This window comes from Macrotis lagotis, chromosome 5 (genome assembly GCF_037893015.1).
Source record: "Macrotis lagotis isolate mMagLag1 chromosome 5, bilby.v1.9.chrom.fasta, whole genome shotgun sequence".
NCBI classification, from domain to species: Eukaryota; Metazoa; Chordata; class Mammalia; order Peramelemorphia; family Peramelidae; genus Macrotis; species Macrotis lagotis.
The window spans coordinates 241,140,610-241,161,913 of NC_133662.1; the positions used below are offsets into that span (position 1 = coordinate 241,140,610).

Genomic DNA, 21,304 nt, shown 5'->3' on the forward strand with positions numbered 1-21,304 from the left:
TCTGCAACTTAGAGTCTTAGGGAGTAATTGCCTGGGGTGCCAAAGGGTTAAGTGACTTGTCCAGGATCACACACCAGTATGCCTCAGAGGAGACAGATATTCCTTCAAAGGACAAGTCTCCATCCACATTGTCTTTCTTCAAGTCAACATTGTCTTCAGCCAAATCATCATCAAATATTTATTAAATGTCTATTAAATGCAGTCAGGAAGATGATGTCATACCCTGCCTTTTCCACAAATTGAATTTATTGTGGAGAAATTTTGATGAAAAGAATTTTCTAACCAGGAAACTCCCTACCCTGTTAAAATCCTAAGATTGATAAAAGAACTAGCATTGCCCTAGGATTTAAGAAAGATAAGATTTTGTAGGGCACTCTTCCTGGCTTCCTGTAGTTCACAGTTTGGTGGTAGGGTCTGGCATAAACACAAATAACTACTATACAAAATAATACAGGATAAGTGTGTAAGAGAGAGTTTGCAAGCAAAGCAATAAGGGGAAAAGGATGTGCAGGAAAGCATCAGAAAGAAAATGGCATTTGAACTGGGCCTTAAATAATGGGAAGTTTGCAATGGCAGAAATGACATAATGGTCCTCTAGGCATTGGAAGCATCATGGGTGCTAAATGCTGCTCTTGGGCTTGGGAACATTTGGGTTCAAATCCTGCCTCAGACATTAGCTTTGTTACTTTATCTCATTCAGCCTCAATTTCCTCATCTGTAAAATGAGGGTGTTGGACTTGGTGTCTTTTCAGATCCTTTCTAGTGCTAAGTTTATGATCCTATAATCATATGTCAGTAGTCCAGTTGGAGTGGAATCAAGTGGGTGCAGCAAAAAGCATAAAGAACATTCGAGGTCAAACCAAGGAGTATGAACTTTATTTAGGAAAAGGTAAAGACTCATTGAAGAGTTTGAAGGTGGAAAGCAACACAGTCTGATTTATTCAAGAATAAGATAATTCTGGAAGTAATATTAAGAATGGGTTGAAGGTGGATAAGTCATTTAGTTCTGGCCTTGGTTTTCTCAAGTGTTAAAATAAGGGAATTGGACTCCATAGCTTCTAAAGTCCCTTTTAGCTCAAAGACTATGATCCTTTGATGATGAAATGTGAAGTAGTGAGGGTTAGGCTAAAAATAATAATAGACAACATTTACATAGTTCTTTACAGTTTGATTTAAAGCAAAGTTATTTCATTTGAACCTCACAACATTCCTGTAAACTAGGTGATATTATTATCTCTGCTTCACAGATGAGGAAACTGAGACTGAGAAAGGTGAAGTTATTTGTCTAGGGTCACAGAGCTTTTAAGTTTCTTAGGCAGTGTTTAAACACATCTTCCTGACCCCAAGGGCTAATGCACTATCCACTATGTGTCAGCAGCTGCCTCTGAGATGGTGGCAGTGGCCTTTTGATAGAGTGGATTGATAGAGGGATGACAAGATAGAAAAGCAATGATTTAGGGGAGGAAAGAAGAAATAGAAAAATATAAGCTAACAGCATGGATGACTTAATGAATCATATTGGTATCACTGATCTAAACTGGCTAGTCAGAAAGGGATCTATGCTTTTGGGAGAAAGAAGAGATGCTTGCTTTGGGGCATGTTGAGTTTGATATACTACTGTGACATCCAAGTGTAGAAATGTACTATTGGCAGTTTGACATATGCAGAACATTTGGGGGAAAGATCTTGGGTAGGAATACAGCATGTGCTGAAAAAAGCAGTGACTTTAGAATTCCAAAATCTCCACCAGCTACTCTGTGCCCAACTACCTTTGGGCAAGTCACTTCCCCTCTCTTGCCCTCGGTTTTCTCATTTGTAAAATGGGGGTATTTATTGCTTCTAAAATGATTTCCAGCTTCAAATCTAGGGCCTTATAGTTCTAGAAGGTTTCTGAATCAATGGAGTGAATAAAATCATCAAGGAAGAGAGGAAAAGGCAAGATGGTTGAAGAAGACTAAACCTTGAAGACCGAAAGATTCAGAACTAAACTGATGGAGAAACAAGTAGTTAGAAAAGTCAGAGGAAATTAATTACTAAGAATTTATTAAACACCATATCTCAAATACTGAGCCAGGCACTAGAAATATAAAGAAAAATGCGTGACAGACCTTACTGAAAAGGAAGTTCTATTCTAGTTCTAATTTAATAATATCTATTCTATTTCTAATTTAATAATAAAAGACCTTTAAGCTTAACAAACACCAAATAAAATGAGTTTTTCCAAAAACACCATAGAACAGGAGGAATTCATACATGAAAAATCTAACTCTATGTAGAGCTTATTTTTCTTATTAAGCATAGGATTTTCAAAGCTGTCTTACTTGTCTGTGATTCCTTCTGGCCCCTCTTCTCTTTATTTTCTTGTTTGTTTGGAAGCCTTGTTCCTAGTCTCCCTCTTTGTTCCATTTCCCTTCATGTTCTATTTTCCAGATAAAGATTTTGAAAGTTAGAGAGACTGACATCCAAGGTTACAACAGGTTTCACACATATACCCTAAGAAAACCAGGACAGTATACCATCTCAGAAGTCAAGGGGATTATAGAGGGTAAAGCAGAAGGGGGATAGGCAACAGTTTTGAAGAGCAATAGAAAGAACAAAGAGGATGAAGGCCCAAAAAAAGATAGATTCTGGGATCCCTGTTTCAGAAGATGGAAGCAGAAAGCAAAAAAGTAAATGGATAACTCAAAAATAGAGATACTGGGTGTAGATTGAACCCTCTTTCTTCTTAGTTTAAGGAAATGTTCATATTTTTTGATATTTTTCAAGTTTATGTAACAATAAACACACATATATATGTATATATATATATGTAAATTTCTAAATTCTTTCTGAATGGTAGTGAAAGGGATAGATATACTATTACGAAAGAATAAACCACTTATTTAGTGTTGCTGTGGGTTAGCATTGCTGTGGAACCACAGATCTTCCAGTATCACGTTTAATCATACAGGTTGCCTTTGTTTCTAAATATAAAATGTTCATTTCTTCTGAAGTCTCTTTCTGAATGATAATTTTATTACTATAGAAGTTGTTGGTATAAATCTAAGAAGTACACTCCAAGGTCACACAAGGGGTTACCATCTTGATACAGACACATGATTTAGGAGTAAAAGAGGAATTAATTGATCAGTCAACCAATATGTATTTATTACGCACCTACTGCATATAATTAATACCAAGAAAACACAGATACTTTATTGGTCAACATCATACCATCCATATCGTGGAACCATCAATTATAGAAAATGGAGAAGATCTGAATACTGTGATAATAAGTTCACTTATTTGACAGTGTACTTTCCAAGGAGGTACACATTGACAATGAGGTTGATGCACACATTGCCAGAGTGAGCTCAGTATTTGGGAGGCTCTGAAAGAAAGTGTAGGAGAGAAGTATTAGACTGACTACCAAACTGAAGAGCTACAGAGTTGTTGTTTTGACTTCATTGTTGCATGCCTGTGAATCCTGGACAGTCTACGAGTACCATGTCAAGAAACTGAATTGCTTTCATTTAAATTAGATTCTGAAGATCCCCTGGCAGGAGAAGATACCAGCACTGAGGTTCTTTCTCAAGCTAAGCTGCCAAAAATTCATTACTATAGAGAGTGCAAATATGATAGGCTGGTCATGTTCAAATTGCCAAAAAGTCTATTTTATGGAGAACTTACACAGGGCAAGGGCTCACAGCAGGATCAGAAGAAGCAATACAGGGTCACTCTGAAAGTCTTAAGAACTTTGGAATTGTTTGTATAGCATGGGAGACACTGGCACAGAATCACCCAGCATGGAGTACCCTCATCAGAAAGGGTATTATGCTCTATGAGCAAAGCAGAATTGAAGAAGCTCAAAGGAAATGTGAGATGTTTAAGTTTAGAGTAACCACTTTAGGTGGGTTCCCCTGGGGGGGATAGGCAGAGTGTGGGAGCAACTACCATGGGAAATTTAAAATGTATTTAAACCAAGTTGTTTATAATCAAGATTTATCATGTCATATAGAACACTCCCACTGTTTATTTAAATATTTATTATATATTTTATATTTATTTTACTTATTTAAGGAAATGTTCGTGTTTGCTGATGCTTTTCAAGTTAATATAATATTCTAAGTACACATATAATAAGAACTCCCAAATTCTTATAAATTTTGTTAATGCCGCTTGTTTTTAATAACACAGTGTTATCTCCTTTGTAAAAAAGTAAACCAAATGATTCAGTGACTGCATCTGATTGTACAAAGAAATAAATATTTCTTAAATACCTATTCTGTGCCTGGACCTGTATATAAAACATTGTATATCTATAATCCTCTACCTCTTTATCAAAAGGGGAATGTGCTTCCTCTTAAAAGCTACAAAATTGCTTTCTACTACTTTCTTACCTGGTAATGAGACTACTACAATTAAACTCTAAGGATGTTATTGAAAGGACAAAAAAACCCCTCTTAGTATGAACATATTCCTGGCATCATTATTCATTACAATAGAAAAATGGAAATAACCCACATGTCCAATTTTTGACGCATAGCTAGACAAAGCAAGGCACAAAATGGAAAGAGCTATTATTACGCCATAAGAGATAATGGGATGAATAGAAGACCAGTCTTAAAATCATGAAAACCCAGGTATAGAACAGGGAGAACATGTATCTGTCTCCGTGTCTATGCTTTTCAATGAAGATATAAAGAAAGAGTGTCTATCATGCCTTGTTTGAATTCAACATTTATCACTATTGTTGGATTAGCTCCTATGCTAATGAGAATGTAACTATTCTGGAAGATGGCTGTAAATAGGATGAAGTGATGTCATACCCTTCTGTCTATCTGCTTCTGTTTCAGAGACTATATCTTTAGATGCATAGACACCTCCGAGGTTATTTTTACTTCTGCCCTTGGAATCCATCACATAGTTGTGCCAATTCGAGACAGAAAGGGCAAAGCACTGGGGTTGCTTGATATCAGCATTGCAGAACAGAAGATGCTACTGAGTCAGGAGTATAAAGATCTACAGAAAATGTTGAAGATAGTCCAAGCAGCCTGCAATGAAATATTAGGCGAATACTTGGGAGAAATCAAGAAAAGATACATCCTAGGTAGGTATGGCATTTGAGGAGACAACTGAATCCTAGATTCATGGGTTCTGCAGGAATCAGACATGGGGAATCCAAGATCCCAATTCACCATTTATTGACTGTGTGACCTTAAGCACTTTGTCTTCATACAGGAGTCAACACTAGATGACCTCTAAAATATCTTCCAGATCTAATTCTATGGCCTTTTTTTTCCTTGAAAGAGAAAATTCTAAGTTTAATATACCTGGATCCCCAGATTCAAGAAAGGTGGCATGGGTCACTGAGCAGGTATGTGTCCTGGAACATCAATGAGAGAGATGTCTTCTTATGATTGCAGAGTTAGAGTTCAAAGGAGAAGTACAAAGGATAGGAGTTCTCTTCTTCCGCATCATGCTGACAGAGGTCCAGGAAAGGATCTGTGAGCTCAATTCTCAGGCCTTCATAGATCTGAAGAATTACTATGATCAAGTTTTGCCTAATGATTTCCTACTCACTGAAAATGATAATTACAGGCCTCCCACCTTGGTCCATGATATCATAAAAGCAGTAGTGTTGATCATTCATCCCAAATTGAAGAATACAGAGCTTGTTGAGGAGTGGGATCAATGTAAAGAGGTAGGTAGAATCATGAACTTTGCTGTGGTGGACTGATAGTGTCCAATCATCTCCTCATCCTTCTGCTCTCTGTTTGCAGCACATTACCAATGAATTGATTTCAAGACTTTGCACCTTTGATCCCACTGCAGAACATGTCAAGGTTGATTCCGATCTAATTTCTAAGTATATCAAAGGTAAATAACCTCCTTTCTTTTCCCAAACCTTTAGTAATAGTAATATAATCCAATTGCAATTCAGAGATTTGAGTTGGAGTTAGGCAAGAAGAAAAGGGCTGCTAAATGGGGCCATAGTGCATAGAGTACTAGTGCTGGAGTTAGGAAGATTTCATCTTATTGAGTTTAAATTCAGCCTCAGACACTTATTAGCAATATGACCTGGGGCAAGTCACTTATCCCTGTTTGTCTCAGTTCCCTCATCTATCAAACGATTTGGAGAAGGAAATATCCATCCACTTCAGCATCTTTGCCAAGATAACCTCAAATGGGGTCATAAAAAGTCAGACATAACTGAAAGAAGTGAACAATAACAGATGAGACCAAGACAACAAAAATGAGAGGGTTGGGGAAGGGTGGAGGATAAATCTTTGTATTCAAAGTTCCCTGATCAAAACCTGATATCCAAGTATCTGGGGAACTAACATAAATACATGAAACCAAGAGTCATTTCCTAATGGAACATAGTCAAAGGATAAGAACAAACATGTCTCAAAAGAACATCAGACCATAAATCATATAAAAGAATGGCCCAGATCAGGAAGGATAAGAGAAATAAATTAAAGCACCCCCAGAAAACTGGCAAAGTTGAGGAAAGATAGGAATAAGAATAAGGCAATATAATTGAATTCAACAACCATTTATTTGTTTTGAACTTTTTTCCCAATTTCTTCAAGAAGTCTTTCCCATTCACTCTCATGGCTAACTTCTCTTTGAAATTATCACCAGTTTCTTTGTCTATATTTTGTGTGTCCATAGTTGTTTGTATGTTGACTCCCCATTAGAACATAAACTTCTTGAGGGCAAGAGTTGGTTTTACCTTTCTTTGTATTGCTGGCACTTGGAACAAGCAGAGTAAATAGTAAATGCTTGTTGCCTGACCAATTGATTCTACCAAATATTATGCTTGGTAATGGATATACTAAACAAACAAACAAACAAACAAAAAACAAACTCCAATCACGGTGCCTATGAGCATGGATCTTATGTTTTATTTAGCAGGAAAAAAACATGTACACAGATAAGTAAATTCAAGTAACATGCAAAATTAAAATTAAATAATTTTAGTAGGTTGAGTGGGGTTAAGTACTAACAGCTTGGTAGATCAAGAAAAATTCTCTTATAGGAAGTGATACCACTGAGTTCTGAGGGGAACAAGGCGTTCTGTGGGACAGAGGTGAGGAGGGAGAGCATCTCTAGCTTGAGGGGACAGCCTGTAGAGGATGAAGGTAGAGTTGCTTGGGAAAGATTGCTTCCAACTTTTGGTCTGGCTCTAATTTGTTTGAAGTGATTTATGTAGCTGGAAGGGAAAGGGTCTGAAAGGCAGTCACATATAATCATCCTAGAAAGAAGAGATGAAGTGTTGTGAAGGGCTATAGATAACACACGGAGTATATTTAATTCTCTAAGCAATGGCAGATTTAGGATTAGAGCCGAAATCTGGTCAGGACCAGGTAGCTCCCCTTGAATAGGAAAGATTGTTGTTTGTCCATTGCTTTCAAAGAGAACCATGACATGAGGGAGATTATGTCATGCCAAGTACATGAATTGGATTTGAATGAGGGGGATGCTGTATTAAGCCCCCAGCTTCATTTTCTTCTCCAGAGCCATTTGAGTCCAGTGGCCAGATAGGAATCAGGATGACTGGAGATGGCTCTGGCTGAAGTGGGAGGCCTAGACCTTTTTGAGATAAAGTCTTTAACAGTTTGATTGAGGCAATGCCTATTCAGTGATAAAGGCTAGGTAAGAAAGAGATAGGGCAAAGAGGCAAAGAATGACCACTTTTATCTAGTCCTAAAAAAAAAAAATAAGAGAGCAAGACCTTTAGGGTTTCTCAGTGATTAAAGCAGTTAAGAAAGAGAAGAGAGGTATTTAGGTCTAAGTTGAAACACTGCAGTCTGTCTCCCTACCTAGGTGGTGCTTTTTAAAAATCACAAGAATTGTGATATTTTTAAATATTTTTTTAATATCACAAGAATTTAGTTGGGAAGAAAAAAAGAAACCTCTGCAGCTTTTCATATTGTCCACTCCTTGAGAAGAGTATCTGCTCTATATGACTTAGCTTTAGCTCAGTGTATAGATGATATGATTGACACTGGAAACTACCTCTGAGTTCACAGGCTCCTAGCACAAGAGCTGGAAGGGCCTTGGGAGTCATTGAATCTAACACTCTAATCTCATTGATGAGGAAACTGAAACCTAAGGAACTGAAGTGAAGAGTAGACACAGTAGAGACAGAACTGAGGTCCCAATCCAGTTTTCTGATGGACCCTGTGCCTCAATAAAAATTAGTTCATTTTTGAGTACATTCATTCACTTGGATAAAATTGGAGTGCACTGGCAAGTCATAGAAGCTTTGATGTTGGAAGGGGGTGGTGGGATGTGGCTTAAGAGTCCACCTAGTCCAGCTCTCCCTCACTTTACAATTGAGGAAATGACTTTCCCCAAGATCATGTTATGAGCTGAGAAAGGAACTAGAAGGAGGCCAGGTCTCCTGATTCCTGGGCCAGCAGTCTTTTGTCTGTACCATACTTCTTCAAAGATCACTCAAAAGATTATTACAATCTGGGTTCTGAGTTAATTTTCTGATTGAAATATAATTACCATCTCTCTCTCTCTCTCTCTCTCTCTCTCTCTCTCTCTCTCTCTCTCTCTCTCTCTCTCTTTCATGGGTTTCCCTGTATCACCTAGGATGGAAGCATAGAAATCACTCATTATGGCAGTTGTGACCAGCTCCTTTTTTCACTTGGTTACTTTACCCTTCCATGGGAATTCTGGTAGCATCCCGCTTTCTAGAGCCCACTATACTGGTGCTAGAATTAGTGTAAATACATGATCAGCTTGGCCCTCCCACAGATCAGAATCCCTGAGCTTGAGCTATCCACCAACTTCAATCTTATCAGTAGCTGGAACTATTGACAAGTACCACAATTGGCATCTGATCTGATTGGTGAATCTGGGACATCAACAATTCAAGCTAGTGTGATTCCTTCCTCTGTTTGCTGTCCTTTCTAAGGGTATGGGACAAATCACTTTGCAATAACTTTGCATTTAAATACTATTTACTTAAATATTAGAACAACAAAGTTAGTTGTTTTACCCAAGGCCAGTTTAACATCCAGGGCCAATCAACCAATCAAGAAGCATTAATTAAATTAAGTACCTACTTGGTTTTTTAAACTGTTAGTCCCTAAGAATACCAAAGACAAAAATGAAACATTTCCAGCTATAAATGAACTTTTATTTTAATGATATTAAATTGCCCAGTGTTCATTAATATGTCCTTATCAAGACATAGAGACATTTTAATAATTAATCATATGCAGAGCATTGATTCATAGTATACAAAAACTCAGTGATCCTGAGAAGCTGTTTGAGCAAATCTATATAGGCAAATAGTTTTTATCAAGATGTAATTATAGATAGTTACATGAAATTTTGCAAAAGGCAGAAAGGAAAGGCAAAGACAAAACAGAACAGATAGCAGAAGGGGAAGATCTGCAACAGGTAAAATAATAAACTAGTTAGTAAACACTAGGGGAAAAGCTGGAATGTACAGATTAACCAATAACACCTAAATTATAGTTATTTGACATTTTCAACTTAAGTAAATAGAGGTTATAAAGCTGAGTCAGAAATTCTCTTATCACTAACCAATTAATTGTTAGAGTTAAAATAAGATGTCAGCAAAATTCTGAAAGCTCACGTTAGGTGTGTGACTCATTATCTTAAGGAAATAGTGTCAATAGAGTAAAACCAAAAGAATTTTCCTGATGAGGGAGATATGGATATAAATATGGATGAAATATAAGAACAAGATTTATGATTTAACTGATATGGAAAATTCCCATGTGAGAAAATTCCTTCTATCAATGAAGATCAATAGGGCAATTTACTGTCTCTGAGAGGTGCCTAGAGCCTTGAGACATTTTTTTTGGCAAGGCAATGGGGTTACGTGGCTTGCCCAAGGCCACACAGCTAGGTAATTATTAAGTGTCTGAGGCCGGATTTGAACTCTGGTACTTCTGACTCCAGGACCTGTGCTCTATTCACTGCACTACCTAGTTGCCCTGAGTCTTAAGACTTTAAGAGATTTGTCAAGGGTCATACTGTATGAGGTGGGGCTTGTTCTCAAGTGTTCCTGGCTTCAAAGTCAGCCATCTATACTTGGTCTCTTTGTACCTGTGTACATAAAATATTTACCAAATACAAGTGCCTCCTGGTCTCATCCATTAATAACTAGCAGCTGTGTTAACTCTGTTGTCCAAACCAGCCATCCCCTTTGTCAAGGATAGATTTTTAATGACTAGAAAATCAAGTGTTTGTATGCCTGAGTGCTTCCTGCAGTGAAGGCTGAGATCATTGCTATTGACTTTGTCTTTTGAAGCTCATTGACAGAAACCTATTGAATCAAGAACAACAAATACTGTTTCACATGTGTAAAGGACATTGCTGCTCATATAGACTCTCTTTGGGGCTGTTTTAAAGTCCATTGAGTCGACAGAGTTTTCTACTTTCCTTTAAGTCTTTATGTTGAGGTTTATCTGGTCACACACACACATTTTCCAGTTCATTGGAAATAAGAAAAATCTTTTAATAAGCACTATTTATCGCACTAGTATTTGTTTTTGCATGAATTTATTTGGTAAGAAAAAAACTCTACATGAATTTATTCAATCCTAATTCAGACCAAAGGTATAGCAGGAGGAAAACCATTATTGCCAGCTGATTTTGTCCTGCAATCATATCTACCTAGGGGAAGCTGGTAATTCCCTCTTACTTCTAATGAGTATTCAGTGTTCATCCTAGACTAGATTTCCACCCTCTCCTTCATCACATAATTAACCTTTAGTTTTTCCATTTGGAGCTTTGAAGAATCTTTTTGTTGTTTGTTTGTTTTGCTCTATTTATGTCAACTAGATCTAATATCCCATCTACTAAATTTGATGAACCTAGACAGCTAAGCCCACCTCCCTCTTCTCAGCAGAGAGGTGGTGAACCACAGCTGTGGAATGAGGCATGAGTTGTCAAATTTAGTCATGACGTTGATTTGTCTTGCTTAACTGTATTTTGTTAAAAAAAAAAAAAAGGAAAGTTCTCCGTGGGTCAGGGAGTCATGAGGAAATACTGATTTTCTTTTTTTAATAATCAAGAAACATTTTGAAAGAAGAAATCTTAACTAGTCTAGCTTAGTACAGAAATTAAGATTTCTCATAAATTGATTTTTAATCCAATGCTTCCAATTATAGCCGAAGTGTATTTCTAGAAGAATGATTTCTGTGTAGGATAGGAAAAGCAGCCATTAGAAAGTGATAGCACAGTGGCTGGATCACAGAATACAAGAGGGGGAATAATGTCCAAAATAAGTCAATAAAATAATCTAGGACCATTTGATATAAAAATTTAAAAATACATTTAATAAAATAAAAATGTACCTTCATGGCTAAAGAACATTGCAGGGGGAAAATCCCAATAGCAACCCAAAACCCTGGCTGAGCATTTATGAAAGTCAAACATAAAATCCAAATCATCTGAAATAATTCTGGGGTAATGAACACACTCAGAGTGTTCCTGTCCTCTGACTGTGTGTGTGTGTGTGTGTGTGTGTGTGTGTGTGTGTGTGTGTGTCTATGTTCAGAGAGAGAAAGAACAAAGAATAATAGAGGGATTTCTCTATATGTTTTTCACTGTACTTCTTTAATAACTCATTGTGGGGATACTTGGTACAGAATATGACTGAAGAATACCAAGGCCAAACATAGGTCAAGATATCTTTTCCCTTTCCTTCATCAGAAGATGATGAAAAAAATATTTTTTTATCCAGCAGTCATTATATATGTCCAGATTTAACTCTAAATTTCATTAGTGTTGCTAAGATGTAATTTAGAAATCTGATAGAATTTTTAAAAAATATTTTTATCAATGCTTTTAAAAATAGTATTCCCAGTGACTTGTTCATTCATTCATCCTCCTTATTGCCCTAAACCTTCCTTTAGAATAAAGAAGTATAGTTAAAACAAACTGATCCATTGGCCTTCTCTGACAATACATATCTCATTCTCTATCTCCTTGCCATGAAGAGATGTCTGTGTTTCATTATCAGACCTGTGAAATCAAGTTTGATCATGGAATTAATCAGAATGCTGATAGACATAGAATTTCAAACACCCAATGCAATGGTTATTTCTCAGTTTCTTACTGAATAGCTTCATCAGAAGATCATTTCAATCAATCAATCTACAAGCTTATGCTAAAGTATTTTATGAAATGCTAGATCACTCAGGACACAACTAAGTAATGAAAACCATTCCTTCCCTCAAAGAGTTTGTATTCTAATGGGAGAGACACCATCTTAGAGAATTAGAGGGAAGGTAACTTTAGAGACAAAGGTGCCATGCTGGAGATAGAGGTGGAGAAGGGATGCCTGGGAAAGGCCTCTGTAGGAGGTGTCATTTTATCTTATTTATTTTTAGGCTGTTTTGCAAGGCAATGGGGTTAAGTGGCTCGAGCATCCAAGGCCACACAGCTAGGTAATTATTAAGTGTCTGAGGTCATATTTGAACTCAGGTCCTCCTGACTCCAGGGCCAGTGCTCTATCCACTGTGCCACCTAGCTGCCCCCTACCAGGAGGTGTCATTTTAACTGTCTTGAAAGAAATGAGATTTTCTAAAAGGTGGAAGATACCAGTCATATGACAAAAGTAAAACTTTATAGTGATTTTGGTTTTATGATCCATCTACCCAGCCCTCATTAAATGAGTAAGGTAGAAACTAGGAGAAAGGATAACAAGCCTCTCTGAAACAGTAACCTTTAAATAGCTTTTTGGTTTGTTTTTGTACAGGGAATTCTCGAAAAAGCGTGTGGTTGACTAGATCTGTTGCCATCGAATACTTGTACCACTGGGCACTTACCTGTCTGTGTCTGATCAAGTTGAAACACAAAATGGAGAACAAATACACTCCTCCTCTGCCCCGAGGAAAGATGTCCCAAAATAGAATGCTGGTCAAATTTTAATAGATCAGCCTTGATGGGGAGGGTAGAATAATGAAGACTCTTTCCCACTTGTTTAGTTTTCTTTATTAGCTGTTGATATTTTATTTAGAAAGAAAGGTTTCTAGACTAATGCCTGAAGGGTCATTTTAAAATCACATCAGAAATCTTGGTCCTAGAAAGAGCAAAGTTATAAAGCCAAATATCTCAGAAGTAAAACATCATGAAAATGTAAACGTGAAAGGGAAAGACAAGGTTTAGGATTGCAAAAAGTCTATGACTAAAACAGAATAATCTAGAACTAGGATGGGGACTACTGGGCCACCTTCTGGTTTTTCTGACTCATTGAAAAGTCATTTTTAACCAGAAAGCCTTGTGGAAAGAGCATCTTTGTCTCTTACTCATGGGAAAAAGCCAACACCATTGTTACAGAGGGCCCTGTCTAGCTCAAGAATGGTGGAAAGACTTTTGCTTGTTTAAATCTTGTGATTACAGCAAACTTTGCTGCTCAGCTGTGAGATTCCATCTTTGTAATAATGTATCTGATGGCAGTCTATTTTTTAATAAAATTTTGGGAAATTAAAAGTTCTTTTTCTTTATTCAGTTGACAAAGTGTGATGTCTTCCAAATACTTTGTAATTTAAGATTGGAGGTTCCTTTTTAACCTTTTCTGATAAAATGGCAGTGTAATTACCAGGCCTGATCTCATGGATTATCTGATGCCTGGTTTCATCCGCAAGCCTGTTTCATATTTCAGGGAAAGCATCTCAGGTCATTTGCAGCAACGTTTCTAGGAACAATGTTCTTAAAGATATTAAACTGATAGCCACAAGCCAGATCACTTTGGAACATGCTGATGAAGAATACTCTAAGAATACAAATGACTTTTTTCAAAGTCTAGAAGGGAAGAAGTAATGGAAGGTAAATTGTGTACTGAGGAAGAGATAGTTTGAGAGAGTGCAAAGAGAGCTGGCCTCACAGCCAGGAAGTCCCGGGTTCCAGTTCTACTTGGTATACTTATTAGGTACATGATCCTGAGCAAGGCAGCTGACAAATCTTCTAAGCAACTCTAAAACTAAGTGGAAATGCCCACTTACATTGCTGGGAAATTTTTTCACCTAGGCCTTCCCTGAATCAATGAAATCCCAGGTCCAGGTCCTATTCCAAATGCTTCAATGACCCTTTTCCTTCCTTCTTGCACTCTCTTTTCTTTAAAGGCAATGGGGATAAGTGACTTGCCCAAGGTCACACACTAAGTAAGTATTGAGTGTCTGAGGCTGGATTTGAAGTGAGGTCTTTCTGACTCGGGCCGTTGCTCTGTCCACTGTCCACTGTTGCCTCCTTTCCTTTCTAACTTCCTTTCTTTTTCTTTACTTTCTTTCTTTCCTTTATTCTTTCCTTACCTTTCCTTCCTTCCTTTCTTTCCTTCTTTTTCTTTTTTTTCCTGTTTTCTTCTTTCTTTCCTGTTTTCTTCTTTCTTCCTTTCTTCCTTCTCTTTCTTTCTCTCATCCTATCATTAAATTCTATTTCCCAATAGAAAAAAAAGAAAACAAAGCTCACATAACAATTTCTAATAACAAGTTACATTAGCATTTTTGGTTGTCATGTCATACTGTTGAATCCTATTGACTCTGTAGTACCATAAAACCCACAGATCTTTTTCTGACAAATAGGTATCTAGTCACATTTCTACTATCTTGTATGTGTACATTAGTTCCTATAAAATTTCATCTTCCTAGATTAACTCAATGTTAATCTCAAAACTGTTGAGATCTTTTTTTGAATTTTGACTGTCATCCAGTTTGTTAGCTCCCTTCCAACTTTAGGTCATCTATAAAATTGATCAGCAAGTAAACTATACCTTTACGTCATTGATTTATAAAAATAAATAAAGCAAAATAATAAAATACATATTTTAGTAGTTCAGGAAAAAAATCATTTCAATATGGTGGATTAGAAGAAATTTCATGGAAGATAACATGAGATGGTGGATAGAGAACTACCTTGGAACCAGGAAGACCTGGTTTCAAAGCTCCATAGTGACAGCTCTCCCAGACTATAAATTGCAGAAAAGATGGAAACCTGTATTAGTAGAGGAAGTTTTCTCACCTGGGAGTTCTCTATGCCAATAAAATTACAGGTCTAATCCCGATCCAATGGAAGTTAGTAAGGATTTCAATAGGTAGGGTTGGAGTGGGATAGCCTATTTCTCTTAGTTCATCAACCTCCTCAGTTCTTATGATCTCCATTTCTAGTTTACTTTAGTGACTCACAGGGGTAGTCAAAATTCTACACTACCTAAAATTTCTACCTTGAAGACCCAAATGCTAAAATCCCTCTGTGGTTCATTCATTAAACAAAATATTAAGTATCTACCTACTGTGTATAAAGTATTTCAGTCAGGAATTATGAGAATGAAAGGTTTCAATAAGAAACAGTTCCTAACCTCATGGATCTTATGTTCTGATAGGAGAATAAGACATCAGTGCAGAAAGCTACAGTATACAGTAATATATGGAAAAAATGTGATAAAATGTTTTATAATGTGTTTGGGAGAAAAGTTCTTTATTAAAAATAACATCTAAATTGGGTTTTAAAGGATGACCAGGAACCTAGCTTTAAAAAAAGGAGGAGGTAGGAAATTCTAGGTATAGTGGGGAAGAGGTCACCAGTGAAGACTTAGAATAATGGTCAAGGAGTAGAAGTGAGGGGGAAAGAAAATAGTACAATTTAGTAATGCAGAGTGAACAGAGGGGAGTAATATGAGCTAAGAATGAAAAGATGAGCCCTTGAATATCAGATAAAAGGGTGTTTGAACAATTACAAGTAAAAAGTCACTGAAGAATTTTGGGCAGACAAGTATCATGGATAGATTTAAGAACAAAGATCATTCTGCCTTCCATTTGAAAGATGGATTCTTGGGGATGGTTGCATTAAAGGTGGGGGGAAGGGAAGTGGTAGAGCATTGGCCCTGGAGTCAGGAGGACCTGAGTTCAAATCCAGCCTCATTTAATAATTGCCTAGTTGTGTGACTTTGGGCTTCTTTTAGTCTTCTGACTAAAAATTCTATGTTTTTCCGAGTTTGGTGTAGGGGAAAAGTACAAAATAACACTAATGCTAAAAACACAAGCTCCCAGATGTAAGTGATGAGAGAGAGAGAGAGAGAGAGAGAGAGAGAGAGATCACAAAGGGAGACAGTGTAGAGAAAAGAGAGGAAGCCAAGGGCAGATCCTTAGGGAGCATCCAAATTGGGGGGGGGTAGAAAAATGACAAAGAATCAAAAAAGATTAGAGGTTTCAAAAATGAAAAGAGAATAATCTGGTGTCTCTGAAACCAAAGGAGGACTCAACTATTTTTAGAATTTTAAAGAAACTGATATTTTTAATTTTATATCTGCTTCAATTTTTATTATACCCTTCTCCTTTCCCTGCCCTTAAGTCACCCTTTGAAATGAAGAATCAAAAAGACAGGAAAAAAGAGTTCAGCAAAACTAGCCAACACATCTACCAAGTCTGATAGAATATGCCAACACAGAAGGACCTGAAACACAGCATTATTCCAAATTTCCAACACCCTGCATCACCCTGTAACATGTAGCTAGGCAAGATAATATGGACATCAGAAGATACACCTACCAAAACAGACTTTTTCCCCAATTTTCATTTTTCTTGACCTCTCTGCAGCTTTTGACACTGTGGATCACCCTCTTCTCGATACTTGCCTAAGTTTTTACTTTTACAACACTGCTCTCTCCTCTGACTTATTTTTTTTTTTTTTAGTCTGCTGTGTCTTCATCTAAGTCATGTCTCTTAAAGGTAGGTATCCCTCAGGGCTCTGTTTAGGGATCACATTTTTCTTTCTACTTCTCTCTCCACTATTTCATTTAGTGATCTCATCAGCATCAATGGATTCTTTGATCATCTGAATTTTATAAGATGTGTTGGATTGGGGGCAGCTAGGTGGCCTAGTGGATAAAGCACCGGCCCTGGAGTCAGGAGGACCTGGGTTCAAATCCGGTCTCAGACACTTAATAATTACTTGGCTGTGTGGCCTTGGGCAAGCCACTTAACCCAGTTTGCCTTACAAAAAAAAAAATCCTGAAAAAAAAAGATGTGTTGGATTCTGTTTTCAGTTAGTTCTTGGGAGTCAAGGATAGTGTTGGCTACTTATATTCTCACTCCTCTCCTGCTTCTCTTCCCCTCTCCCCCAAGTATTAGGATTCAGAAGTTTGTTAGAAGACCAACTGGCCTTGGAGTCAAGAGGATGGAAGTTTGAATCCCATCTGACTCTTACTAGTTGGGCAAGTCACTTAATTCTGATCGCCTGCAGTCTGGGGCCATCTCCAGTTGTCCTGATCCATATCTGGCCACTGGACTCTGATGACTCTGAGGAGAAAGTGGGGGCTGGTGCCTTAGCACAACCCCCCTCCCTCAAATCCAGTTCATGTGCTTGTCATGGCATCCCCTCCCTGATGTCCTGGTCTTCCAGAATGAAGGACAAATGAGAGCTACTTGCTAGCTGTAGGATTTTGGCTGTGCCATGCCACCTCTGAAACGTGATTCTATCATCTGAAAAGTGAAGAGAGCTAGACCGAGAGACCTTCCAGCTCTAAATCTACCATCTCTTGACTTCTCTTGGCCCTTGCACCCATCTCCTCTGCAGTGTGGTGCAGCATTCTTGCCCGATGACCATCCGGCCTCTATTTGGGCACCTTCCGGGGGAGGGCGCTGGCTTCTTCCATTATCCCACAGCTCCAAACAGTGAAGATTTCTTCTAGATGGAGATACATCTTCCCTTCCTGCTCCAGGCATTCATCGGGTCCCAGATCCATAACAGACATCCTGCTAAGCACTGGGGGCGGAAAGCCAAAGCCAAAGCCAACCACACAAACACAGAATACACGAGGCCCCATACATACAACACATCTCTATGTAAACATGTTTTGCGTGTGTGTACGTGGCCATATCAAGGCACATGTCGCCGCCCCAGAGCTTGGCTGCTCCAGCTTTGAAAGATTTGTGCAAGAGAGCAGGGTTTCTGTTTTTTTAGGTTTTGGCAAGGCCGTGGGGTTCAGTGGCTTGCCCAAGGCCACACAGCTAGGTCATTATTAAGTGTCTGAGACCGGATTTGAACCCGGGGACTCCGGACTCCAGGGCTGGTGCTGTAACCACTGCGCCTCTAGGCCGCCCCGGGTTTGTTTGTTTGTTTTTAAGAAAGAATTAAAAATACATCCGGTTTTAACTTTTCTTCAAGGGTAACAGCCGCCCGGGGCTGTTTCTCCGGCTGAACTCCACTTGACCTCGGAGGCTCCGCCCCCACGCTTCCTCTTCCCCCGCTTCCGGCAGAGCGGCGGCAGCGGGGCGCCTCTCGGCGGCATTTTCGACAGGCTTCTGCGACCGTGGAAAAACAAAGCTCCAACCGGATAGTTCTTCTTGTCTAAAAAATCTAAATTCCCCCCCCCCCCACGCGGGTGTCGCCTCAGAGGGCCCCAGGCGCGTCAGGCAGCCGGGACGAGGGGCGCCGCGTGGAATCTGCGGCCGCCGGCGTCGACGTCGACGTGGGCGCTGGCTTTACTCACGGCGACCGCGTCGAGCGTAGGCCGGAGCAAGATGGCGGCGCCGCGCAGGTAGTGCCTGGGGGGGAGCCCGGCGGGGCGGGGGGGGGGGGGAGCCCGGCGGGGCGGGGGGGGGGCAGGAAGCGACGAGCGCGACTTGTCCCGCGGCTGGGCGACGCCCCCCGCCCCGCTCGGCGGGAGCTTCTGGGGGGTCCCGGCCCCGAGCCCCCGCTGACGGGCCGCCCCGCAGCGCAGCCGCCCGGCCCGGGAAGGGGGGCGCAGGGGAGGGGCCGCCGGGGGTGTGGGGCCGCCCTGCTGCCCGCGGCCCCCGGGGCTGTGGAGCGTTCTGTAGCGCTGACCCTGCGGAGAGCGCGGCCTTCGGTGCAGCCCCCTTGGCGTGTTCCCGGGGTGCGGCGTGCTTCAGTGTGGCACACGTTGTATGACACTGCGTGTTCTGTGCTGTCTTCTCGAGTACTTAGCTCACACGGTATCTCACACAGGCTGCGCATTGTGTAGCGCTTACATAGCCCTTTGTGTGTTTACCTGGTGCTGTGGATCAGTGTTTTATATAGTATCCATTATTATGTTATGTTTTTGTGTATACTTATGTATTATATACTCATCCATGTATTATTAATACATATTTATATATATTATAGTATTCTATCATATAGTATTCCTGTTATAAGGCACTGTATATTATATGCTATCTTCTATAATAGTTAGCTCACATAGTATATATTATATAGGCAGGACTTATGTAGTCCTTTATATAATACTTATTTTACATATTTACATGGTACTATATATTATTTAGTGTTTCATATAGTGTTCATTTCATACGTACTATATATTATATAGTATTTATCTCACATAGTATATATTATGTTGGCTGTGAATTATGTAGTATGTTATATAGTACTTATTTTCTATATTTACATGGTACGTATATATTATTTAGTGTTTTATGTAGTATTCATTTCATATATATCATATGGTACAATATATTATATAGCATCATGTAGTATTTATTTCACATAGCATACACTACTAATCTCACGTAATACATATCATATAGGCTGCAAATTATGTAGTATTTTACATAGTATTTATAGTAAATATGATATAGCACTGTATAATGTAGTATTTTATGTAGTACTTATTTCATGTAATTTTTAGATACATGCATATTATATAGTATTTTATTTTGTGCATTTAAAGGGGTTTGGAGAAGGGGCCATAGGCTTGACTAGATTGCCAGAGGAGTTCAAGACACAAAAAAAGGTGAACGACTAAGAGCTTTCAGCTTCTCTGGTCATGGACTCCTCTGGTGTGACCCAAAGGCTAGAGGGCGCTTCTTAGAAACATGCTTTCAACTGTATCAAAAAGTACATAAGATATATAAAACAAAAGGCAAACTAATTACATTGAAACACAATTTTTGAAATATTAAAACAGGTTCATAAACCCCAGATTAAGAACCCTTGGTATAGTTTCCCTGGTACAGGTGAGTTTAATGCCTTAGAATCAGATAATTCTAGAGCTAGGAGAGATTTCGCAAGCTGCCTTGTTTAGCTCCTTATTTTAAAGATGAAATTCAGTCCAGGAGTAAGTGACTTTGCCAAGATCACATAGATGCTTGAATGATAGAGGATTTAAACACAGGGCCTCTATACATTTGATAAATAAGGCTGTGGGGGGAGTGAGCACTCTTAGGCGAGGGGAGGAGTCCCCCTGAGTAAGGTAGGATAAGGTCCCCTACTAACCAGGAGGACTGGTGGTTATAACTCCTTTTTTTGAAAAATTTTTTTTAATTTATTTAAGGCAATGGAGTTAAGTGACTTGCTAAGGTCACACAGCTAGACAATTATTAAGTGTTTGAGGTCAGATTTGAACTCAGGTCTTCCTGACTCCAGGGCTGGCGCTCTATTTACTCCACCACATAACTGCCCTCCCTAGTTCCAACACCTAAAGGAAAATTTGATTCATAGATCCTGAGCTGTAGGGGATCTCAGAAGTCACCTAGTCCAGCCTTCTCAGTTTATAGACAAGGGAAACTTGTCCATCTCTCCTTTGACCTGTAAGCTCATCAAATGAGGGGCAAGCTCTGATTAGAAGGTAGAAAACAGACTCCAGAATTAGATTTCAACTCCAGCCTCTGCCCATGATGATCAAGTGACCCTGGGGAAGTCATCTCACCTCCTTGGGCTTCCATGATCTCTGGTGGGAGAGGAATGTCTCCCAGTTCTGCCCCCCTTCCCACCCTCTACAATTGTAGAGACCCTGGGAGCACTTTCCAGGTTTCCCTTGAAATAGATTAACTTTTCTTTCTACTAAAGTAGAATCAACTTATTAATTAAAAAAAAAAAAAGAGTTAAGTGCCTGTGATAAGCCAGGAACTATGGTAGACATAGGGAATTCAGCAATGAGATAGATGGTCCTGCCCTTCAAAGAGCTTATATTCTACCAGAGGAGTACACAAGTCTGGAAATAACCATTTCCTCAAAGAGTTAAGGCATTTGAAAATGGCCATCCTACAGGTTATGTAATTGTGTCAAGGAGTTCTTATAATCATAGGATCATATAGTTAGAGCTCAAAGATATATTAAAAGTATCTCATTGCTCTTTACAGTTGAGGAAACTGAGGTTAGGAGAGGACTTGTGGAGTTAGACAACCAAGTATCTTCGGTAGGAATTGAACTCAAGTCTTGATTCTTAAGGATTGTCTGGGGTTGCCTCACTGAAATCTTGTGACATATTAAAATTTAAAAAAATTTGGAATATGCTTCCAGAAGCATTTTTAAAATTATGTATTCATATGTCAAAGCTAAGTCCAGTGGTCTGGGTATGGCTCTTTACAGT

The 21,304-nt window shown here is 38.9% G+C and overlaps 2 protein-coding genes across 7 annotated transcripts in view; both read left to right on the forward strand.

Moving 5' to 3' along the window:
* EFCAB5 (EF-hand calcium binding domain 5) overlaps positions 1-13,467 on the forward strand; it is a 161,444-nt gene extending 147,977 nt beyond the window's left edge. For all 6 annotated transcript variants that reach the window (XM_074189122.1, XM_074189121.1, XM_074189120.1 and 3 more), the window contains 4 exons: positions 4,836-5,089; positions 5,406-5,683; positions 5,763-5,859; positions 12,740-13,467. In XM_074189122.1, coding sequence (XP_074045223.1) covers positions 4,836-5,089; positions 5,406-5,683; positions 5,763-5,859; positions 12,740-12,912 — 802 coding nt within the window. In that variant the 3' untranslated portion in view covers positions 12,913-13,467. The remainder of the gene's footprint in view (positions 1-4,835; positions 5,090-5,405; positions 5,684-5,762; positions 5,860-12,739) is intronic.
* Positions 13,468-18,413: 4,946 nt separating this feature from the next.
* NSRP1 (nuclear speckle splicing regulatory protein 1) overlaps positions 18,414-21,304 on the forward strand; it is a 52,376-nt gene continuing 49,485 nt past the window's right edge. The window contains exon 1 of the mRNA XM_074189127.1: positions 18,414-18,514. Within this exon, the coding sequence (XP_074045228.1) occupies positions 18,498-18,514 (17 nt within the window). The 5' untranslated portion in view covers positions 18,414-18,497. The remainder of the gene's footprint in view (positions 18,515-21,304) is intronic.